Raw genomic sequence first — 8,957 nt, forward strand, 5'->3', positions numbered from 1 at the left:
TTTTGACACAAGCCCGACTTGGCCCGACCGGAATATGCAAAGATTATTTTTGCTATTTTCTTCTTGTTCTTTTTTTCACTATTTTGCTACAATTTCACTATTATGTTGCTACTATTTTATTGTTATTATGTAATTCTTATTTTATCGTTAATTTTGTTACTATTTTAGAGGCATTTACTTGTTAAGTTGTACCTATCTTAGTGTTATTTAAGTGTAGTTTTTTTTAAAATTTATTTTCAATTTGTTAGGAAACAATTTTTTTGATGTATTATGTTTTTTTTAAAATTAGTTAAATTTTTTTAAAAAATTTAATACAGTCGGGCCCGAATTTTAACATTTTTATCCGGGTTGAATTTGAGTAAAATTTTAGGCTCATTTTTCGGGCCAAGCCTAACAAATGAGCCAAAATATTAGTTAGACCCGGCCCGACCCATGAGTACATCTAGGGTAAACCATGCTAAGTTTCCAGTTTAATCACTCCAACTTCAAAAAGTTACAAAATAGTCAATAAATTATTCAATTCATTGAACTATTCAAAACATTTTATTTAAATCAATACAGTGTTAGGTTTTTTATTATTTAAAAAATTAATACAGTGTTAGGTTTTTTATTATTTAAAAAATTAACTTGTGAACTCTAGGTCGACAATTTGACGATTGATATGATAGATCGATATCAATAAATATATTGTAAATTTTTAAAGTAAGTGACCAAAATAATTTGATGCTTTAAATTAAAAATTGGAAAATTGATATATATTTAGTCTCCGACCTTTGGCCAAGTAAAGAAAGGAAAAATATTGAGACACAAACAAAACGTGAAGGCATGGTATTGCCACAAAAATAAATTTCTGCCCAACTTCCGCTACTTTTCTTATTCACTCTTTGCTGTCCATCACACAACTTCAAAATCCCAACCATTTCCCTTTTCAAATATAATAGATATAATTGAAGGTCGGTTAATCCCCCCAATCGAACTCCATATCTTGTTCATTCCCCTGCTTTCGTTTCAATTCGCTTCTCCCACTTCCTTCATGTTTTTTATCACCATTAACAACTATGTTTTCTGTTGTTATCCCCACTTTTCTACTGGGGCTTTGTTGAATACGTTCCTCCCATTACCTTTAATAAATGATCTTTCTAAAACCTTCTTCTTTTTCTTCCAGTTTCAGCTTCCCTCTTCTTCTTCCTCTTTGCCCTTGTAAAACCAACCTCTGTTTCGCAACTAGGAATAAGAATAACAAGACCCCGCTCATCAATCGCTTAATCCCACACCGGAAATATTGTCTTCTTGCTTGTGCAATTCCCAGTCCAAATCCCAACAGGCTTAATGTAAGGGTAGCTAGAAATCTTGTAGCCAATGGCTTTGCAAGTGAGTTTGTGGATGGGGAAAGGGAAAGGGAAAATGAAAATCAAGAATCCTCAATCCAAATGGGTTCAAATTTCGGTAGTTTCGAACAAGACCCCATTGTTGGCAAATTACGGACTCAGCTAGGTGTTATCCACCCAATCCCGTCCCCTCCAATTAACCGTAACATTGTTGGGTTATTTGTTTTTTTCTTTTTTGTTGGGGTTGCTTTTGATAAAATCTGGACTTCAAGGAGGAGGAGGGGCAAATTGGGGGCTTTAGATGGTGACCTTGTTAGAATGGGAGGAGGGGTTTGGCCCCAAGTCCCGACTAGTTTTTCGTTGTTCTTGGAAAAGGATTTGCAGAGGAAAGAATCAGTTGAATGGGTTAATATGGTGTTGGGGAAGTTGTGGAAAGTTTATAGAGGTGGGATTGAGAATTGGATCATTGGGTTACTGCAACCTGTTATTGATAATCTTAACAAACCTGATTATGTCCAGAGAGTGGAAATTAAGCAGTTTTCTTTAGGGGACGAGCCTTTGTCTGTTAGGAATGTTGAGCGTAGAACTTCGCGGCGAGTCAATGATTTGCAGTGAGTTTTTTGCCACTTAAAAACTACGAGCACTTTGTATTTTGTTGTTGGCATAGTTATTAGTGCACTTGTACTGTCTATTATTGCTGATTCCTATGTTTATTCATATACAAAGTTCTAATTATCAAGTTTGAAGTGTTCTTGATACATAAAGTAGCTTTCATATTGCTTGGAGCTTCAATAAAACTATGAAGCTAAATTTGTTGCTTAATGTGCTATTTTTTTATTATTTGAGGATATTTAGAGGTTCTACTTATAAAGTTGAGAGTGCATTTGACTAACTTTCATTTACTTTATGTAGGTATCAAATAGGGCTTCGTTATACTGGTGGTGCTCGCATGTTGTTGATGTTAACATTAAAATTTGGCATTATCCCAATTGTTGTGCCAGTTGGTATTCGAGATTTTGACATTGATGGAGAACTTTGGGTTAAATTGCGATTGATACCGACAGAACCTTTTGTTGGAGCTGTGTCGTGGGCTTTCGTCTCACTTCCGAAGATCAAGTTTGAGTTATCTCCATTTCGCTTGTTTAACTTAATGGGTATGTAAATACAAGCTAACATCTTTCGGTACTATATTAGTCCTTTAATTCCTTCTAAGCACATTCATTGAAAGTATGATGTCTCTTTCTGTCTCCACTGATCATGCAGTTTAAAAATGAAAAAGTTGTATAAAGTTTCCCTCTCCCTTGCACTGTATGTTAAGATAATTCTTGTATTTAAGTAATTAGTTATCTGAGCATTGCTTAAATTACTTGGTTTTCTCCAATAACTTGAGTTTGCTCATTACCTATGAAACTGTGAATTTAGTCGTTGGTTTAAAGGGTTAGAAGAAATTCTTACTGGATGGCAACAGAAGAAAACAATGCATACTACTCTCCTGTAGCGAAATCAAGAGAAACATTCCTTTTATTTTATTTTCCTCATTGAAGTTGTCTTTCTTTGGAGATGATTGCGTTCGATTCCCTCATCTTCAAATAGAAAAAATTAATAGGAATTGTCCTTCAATTGACATCAAAGATACTGATGGATATTTCTTTTTCTCTTCTTTTCTGCATGTGCCGGACTATACCAGCAATTCCAGTTCTTTCAATGTAAGTGCAAACTTTTTTACAGTTTCTGTAATTTATGCAAGCTTACTGATCTATGATTCTTTTTATTTATTTATTTAAAATTTTCCATACTAGTCCGAAAGACTACAGACTTTCTTACCTTACTAATGGTATTATTTTAGATTAACATAGATGTCGGGAACATATTCTATAAGAACCTTTAACATAGATGTCGGGAACATATTCTATAAGAACCTTTCTGGTTTGAACTATTGTCATAATCCCCCTCCCTTCACAGCATTGAAGACATTATTTTACAAAACATCTTACTAGTTCGCTACAATTTCCCAAGCTTTTGTTGTAGGTTTCAAGAATATCTCTGAACTATATATAGTCAAATGGAAGAATTTATCTGAAACTAAAACCTACTAATTTGATTTTAGTTAAAATTAATATTTAAAGTAAGCTTGATCCGGTTGTACAGCTCACTCTGTATCAATTTAAGTACATATTTAGGACTAATCGTTAGTAGATAAGTTGTATTTGGTAGTGTTTGCCATCTCCTCTTTGTTTTTCCCCTCCCACTTTTGACACAAGCATTCAACTTAGCCCATGTATCCTCATACTAAACACCCATATTAGCTGAAAGCTTTATCATAATTCACCTGTTACTTTTTACCCAAAGATGGCTTTGACAGCATTCTGTGTATCTCATTCTTCTAATATTTTATTCATTTGGTGTTTGACTACATTTATATTCAGGTTTTTGAGAAAACTGCTCACTGTGGATTTGCCTCGATTATTTGTCCGCCCAAAGAAGATTGTTCTGGATTTCCAAAATGGGAAAGCAGTTGGCCCTGTTGCAAATGATTTGAAATCAGGAGAAATTCAAGAAGAGAAGAACAAGGATTTTGTTGGAGAACTATCCGTGACTCTTGTGGATGCCAGGAAACTGTTTTATGTTTTTTATGGTAAGAACCATTTTTCATTTAAGTGCTGAGAAGATTTATTTTTCCGATTTTGAAGGGGAAATGATTACTTTTTATATGTTTTTACTTTTGACTTCCTATGATGTATCTTAAATGTTATATTTTCATGCTTAGTAGGCCTGGGTCAACATTTGGTTTAAGCTGCTGTAAGCAGTGGAAAAATGTCCGCTCTGTCACTTACTGCTTATTATGTGTTGAGAGCTTTTCTTTAATTGCTGAATCAGACACTTCTAATACAACACGTCTGCAACCCTCTCTGTTTTGAAAATTGTTCAAAAGTGACTAGGCTGTTTAAGGTTATGAATTTTCCATTTAACCCTTGACTTAATGGAAAGTACAGATATCTGTGCATATAATTCTTATGTTGCTCGAGCTCAGGCATGGGTGTTGTCTACGATAAGGATCTTAGTATCCTACTCTTCAAAATATTGGTAATTTGAGATGCTGAGATATGAGCCTGAAATAGGTTATGGGTACTAACACACAGTTGACTAAAAATTAGGGATGTAGGCTGAGGGTTCTATACTTTCCAGTGTCCTTGAAGAGCTAAGTTTGTAATAGTCGTGCAACACTTTACAGGTTGCTCAAAATGTGGATGGAAGCTTGTATAAATATGTGTGTGTGTGTATGGCCATACCATTTTTAATTTGCTTCTGCTTAGCCATGACTTGTGCTATAGAAATAATAAAGAAAAGCAAAGGGGTAAAAGACAAATTGTGACCATCTTTTTTTTGTGTATATGTGTGTGTATCCATTGCCATGCTGATCTTAGCTAGCCTGACCCTGTATTTTGTAGCAAGAATGGGAAGTTGGAGGATAGCACCGAATACTGCCTTAATGAACTTCAGCATGTCATTATTGTACTTAAGCTGGTCACTGCCTTTTAAGACTGTCAATGTGCCCCACTGAAATCTTTTAGGACTTGTTTATTTACCTCTTTCTCTCTTCTCTTGCTTTGCAACGTCTTTCTCTTGACACACAAGGTCCCTCTTTTTGAATCTTTCTTTTTACCTACCTTTGGAACACAACCAGGATAATGTCCCAAACTTTCTCTCAAGGTTCAGTTCATAATCCACCCTTGTGTTGCTTAGTGACATTGGTAAGACAGAGTAAACTGATAAGTATGAACTACAGAGAGGTAAATTACTTGTCATTGTTGCCTAACATGCAATTTGAGATAGGGCATAACTCATGAGGATGAAATACATAGGTTTTCTGATACTTATATGAATATCTTAGTAGAATCCTTTATGTGCATGTATATCTTCACTTTCATTCACTGTGTTCATTACCGCTCTTCTTTTGTCAGGCAAAACTGATCCATATGTTACTCTAAGCCTGGGGGATCAAGTTATACGCAGTAAAAGGAACAGTCAAACCACTATTATTGGGCCTCCTGGTGAGCCAATTTGGAATCAGGTATAGCCTCTTTTTTATTGGGAATACTATCATCTATAATAAAACTTCCAAACTGGATGAACAAATTATTTTAAGCTGTAAGATTTCTTTAATTGATAATTGTTTTGGCATTTTGGCAGGATTTTCATTTACTTGTGGCAAACCATAGAAAAGAAAAACTATGCATCCAAGTGAAAGACTCCCTTGGGTTCTTGGATTTGACAATTGGTACAGGAGAGGTGAGGTTTTTATTCGTAAAAGAAACTTATATAATTGTACAATATATGCTGAAAATCATCTTTTCATATGGGAATTGTTACCTAGCTTTGAGATTTGATGCTTACATACAATAGTTGCCTTTATAATTTTTAAAGATTAGATAGTACTCACACACGTGTGTGTTCCTTTAGAAAAGGGCAAAGATTAGTCGAGACGAGAGACTTGCCGGCAGCTATGTGCAGTAATGCAAGGCTAGCTAGTTGTTCAAGGCACTTATTGACCCATAGGCAAGATGATCTGTCTTTTACATGCTAGTTGCCACCTATTTGTTCAGATGAGCAGCAGTTTTTTTTCTGTTTGTATTGCATAACATACAGACTATTCTAGGTAGAACTTTAGATTGTATGAATATGGTAATGAAGACCGGTGCCTTGCCTAGGAAGGTTGATGGTCAATAGGGTATATATCCATGTCTTGCTGCTTCTGCTACCTGTTTGATTGAGTTCAAATATGGATGAATCCATGATAAAATTTTGCTTTATTTGAAGACTAATCGATGATAGATTGCAATGATTTTCAGTCAATGGTTTTCCCCTTTCTATGAATATGTTCATCTGATGCATCAATACTTTTCAGGTTGATCTTGGGACTCTCAAGGACACTGTTCCATCGGATCAGATTGTTGTCTTGCAAGGAGCTTGGGGAGTGTTTGGAAAGAGATCTGCCGGAGAAATATTACTTCGGTTAACGTATAAAGCTTATGTTGAGGATGAAGAAGATGACAGAACTGTGGCTGGATCTGTTGATACGGATGCTTCAGATGATGAATTATCTGATTCTGATGAACCAAATGTGACAAATGTGCAGGGTGTAAAGCAATTTACAGATGAAACAGAGGAGTCCTTTATGGATGTTCTAGCAGCTTTGATTGTTAGTGAGGAATTTCAAGGCATAGTATCATCCGAACCTGGGAGCAAATCTTTTGATGACATATCAAGAATAGGATCTCTGAAAACAAGATTTAGTGGTGTTAATGGGGAATCTTTGCCATCAGATTCTGATAAGGGTTCTGAATCATCTGGAGGTGTGACACTTAAATCTCTGTATCTAAGATTAAGTTTCAATCGTTTATATTTGAATGCACTCAATAATTTATCTTCTGCAGGATCAATCTTATTATGGTTTGCTGTGATTACAAGTATATCAGTGTTAATTGCACTCGGTATCGGTGGCTCGAGTTTCTTCAACCCTTGATATCACGTGATGGGCTAGCTAAGAGTTAGTCCTTCTGCTTGATCAAGTAATTATTCTCTTTCGAATATGATTACAGTTGCCCGCAGTTGCATTTTCATATATTTTTACATCTCATTTGAGTTGCCACTGGCTGCTAATTCATTTAACTGTATATTGGCAGGTTTAAAGCCAGCCATCATTTTGCAAATCCGATAATGGCTTCGAAGGAGACCTGGAGTTCACATTCCGGTACTATACACTTACCAGCATGCATAATCTTGTTAGCAGAGTGTTCGATTGGCGGCAGGCAAAATTTTGGGTTTTAAGATGTAGAAAGTACAAGCTATAACAGATAAGCTATGTATACATGTCATGATTTGGGTCATGAGATTAGAGAAGAGAGTGAAAAATTATGACCCTATTCTTTTCGTAACCAAGGAAGGATAGAGGGCAGTGAAACCTTGATCTGAGTGGAACTACTTGGGCTTAAGTTATTTTTTTGCCCCTAAAATGCAGAACCAGGTAGTGTCATGAAGGTTGATATTGTACCTGGTTCTTTTCAAGCATGCATCCGTATGTATTGTGCATTAGTTTCTGACGATTTTTTTCAGTTGCATTTACATGGCAGTAATTAAATTTCTTTTGATGAAAATCATAACCAAATTATTTGTTGTGGAGTTTCGAGGGATGGCAGAGTTCGCAACATCAAAGCATTTGTTAACTACTACAATTGAACTTCCACTCTTTTTATATGTTAAAAGAAATAGAAAACACATGGATCATTTCATTCTTAAACTATAATTTCCGCCAGTTTTAATAAGAAAAAGGTACAAGGAAGATAGGTATTGGCATATGGCATTCCTGTGGTTGTATGAACAAAATATCATATACAAAATTTGTATATAATTTCTAACTATTATCTATACCGGATTTAACCCAACAAAATGAAGATGATGAGGCAGTATTTCCTTGGTTATGCCAAGAGATAGCCGTCCAAGAAGATGGCCATTGTTTGCCGCTAGACACCACCGTGGTTGTTGCGGCACCTATTTGTTTGATTTCGGGTGAATTCAATAAGGCCCACATCACCTGTACGTCTTCATATCCACACATCTTTACATCATCTTGAAGCTTTAACAAACCATTTCCACTACAGGTTTCACCATCTTTCCCACCTACTCATTTTTATTTCATCAGTTTATTCAAGAACCAAGAATCAATTTCCAAGTAAAAAAGGAAAAAACAAAAAAGGGATTGAGATTGATGATCATAGAGTATGGAACTAAAGTGACCTTTGACAGTGGGTTTATGCGGTTTAAGCCTGTCGGAGACGGACACCCAGACCCTCCTCACCTTCCGCCATAAGTGCATGGTATTTTGAGCTCCAAATGAACTTTGGGTCAAGCTCCACTGGATTGATTTCAAGTCTGAAATGCTGAAAATTTTGAATAAGTAGGCAAAATAGCGGCCGCCCAGCACCGAAATCCATTAACACGTTTCTTGATGGCCGAGCCAAACGTCTCATATTGCTTCAATCCACCAGTCTGATTTTCGTTTGTGCCGCTTCCCCTCAGTTACTCTGTTTTTGTCTGTTTCTTCATTTCACATTAAAAGAAGATTGCACAATGCTTTTTTCTTTTTCTTTTAGGATATAAAATTTTGTTTTCGTAGTGACGACATGATTCATGAAACTGCTGACATTCATGCATTCATATTTTCTTTTTTCACGATGACGCCAACTGCTTTGTTTATCTGCCTACCGTTTCATATTGTAAGATTAAAGGGCCAAAGCATTTATTTGTGTATTTATTAGAGTTTAAGTTCTTCCTAAACTTAAAATTTATTCAACAATTTTAAAAATTTCTTCTCTTTTTCTTCATTTCTTTCCTTCTCTTTTGCTAACTGACGGTATCAATCTTTGGTTGGTTACCATTCTCCCTCCTTCCTACCAACTTCTCTTTCTTTCTTCTTATTGACTCTATAAGCTTTCTTTCCTTCCTGTCTATAAATCTACTGTGTCTGTTGTGTTTGAAACTCTACCAGCCACAGACAATTTAGAAAATGGATGGTTCTTCATTCTTAATTTGTTTTTATTTTAAGGATATTTTAGACTAATAAATTATAAA

At 35.5% G+C, this 8,957-nt stretch overlaps 2 protein-coding genes across 3 annotated transcripts; one reads left to right on the forward strand and one right to left on the reverse strand.

Moving 5' to 3' along the window:
- Nucleotides 1–813: 813 nt before the first annotated feature.
- Nucleotides 814–7,483, forward strand: LOC105764412 (tricalbin-3). 2 transcript variants are annotated; one of them, XM_012582966.2, is made up of 9 exons: nucleotides 817–1,939; nucleotides 2,241–2,482; nucleotides 3,016–3,034; nucleotides 3,755–3,963; nucleotides 5,291–5,400; nucleotides 5,520–5,618; nucleotides 6,235–6,682; nucleotides 6,764–6,898; nucleotides 7,013–7,483. In XM_012582966.2, exons 1-8 carry the CDS (start codon nucleotides 1,131–1,133, stop codon nucleotides 6,850–6,852), a joined length of 2,025 nt encoding a protein of 674 aa, XP_012438420.1. In that variant the 5' UTR covers nucleotides 817–1,130; the 3' UTR covers nucleotides 6,853–6,898; nucleotides 7,013–7,483. The 2 variants fall into 2 exon arrangements, with proteins under 2 accessions (XP_052481040.1, XP_012438420.1); XM_052625080.1 differs by having other exon boundaries at nucleotides 814–1,939; nucleotides 6,235–6,898.
- Nucleotides 7,484–7,613: 130 nt separating this feature from the next.
- Nucleotides 7,614–8,599, reverse strand: LOC105764413 (uncharacterized). Its single transcript, XM_012582968.2, has 2 exons — nucleotides 8,124–8,599; nucleotides 7,614–8,006 (listed from the first exon to the last, which is right to left on the reverse strand). Exons 1-2 carry the CDS (start codon nucleotides 8,200–8,202, stop codon nucleotides 7,741–7,743), a joined length of 345 nt encoding a protein of 114 aa, XP_012438422.1. The 5' UTR covers nucleotides 8,203–8,599; the 3' UTR covers nucleotides 7,614–7,740.
- Between the last annotated feature and the right edge of the window lie 358 nt (nucleotides 8,600–8,957).

The sequence above is a fragment of the Gossypium raimondii genome, chromosome 12 (assembly GCF_025698545.1).
Source record: "Gossypium raimondii isolate GPD5lz chromosome 12, ASM2569854v1, whole genome shotgun sequence".
Taxonomy (NCBI): Eukaryota; Viridiplantae; Streptophyta; class Magnoliopsida; order Malvales; family Malvaceae; genus Gossypium; species Gossypium raimondii.

Excerpts from the sequence above, each read along its gene's own strand:
- LOC105764413 (XM_012582968.2), bottom strand. The coding sequence starts at position 8,202 with ATGCACTTATGGCGGAAGGTGAGGAGGGTCTGGGTGTCCGTCTCCGAC. Across the intron at positions 8,007-8,123 it reads GCATAAACCCACTGTCAAAG|GTGGGAAAGATGGTGAAACC; the intron begins GTCACTTTAGTT and ends AAAAATGAGTAG.
- LOC105764412 (XM_052625080.1), top strand. The coding sequence starts at position 1,131 with ATGATCTTTCTAAAACCTTCTTCTTTTTCTTCCAGTTTCAGCTTCCCT. Across the intron at positions 3,964-5,290 it reads ACTGTTTTATGTTTTTTATG|GCAAAACTGATCCATATGTT; the intron begins GTAAGAACCATT and ends TTCTTTTGTCAG. Across the intron at positions 5,619-6,234 it reads TGACAATTGGTACAGGAGAG|GTTGATCTTGGGACTCTCAA; the intron begins GTGAGGTTTTTA and ends AATACTTTTCAG.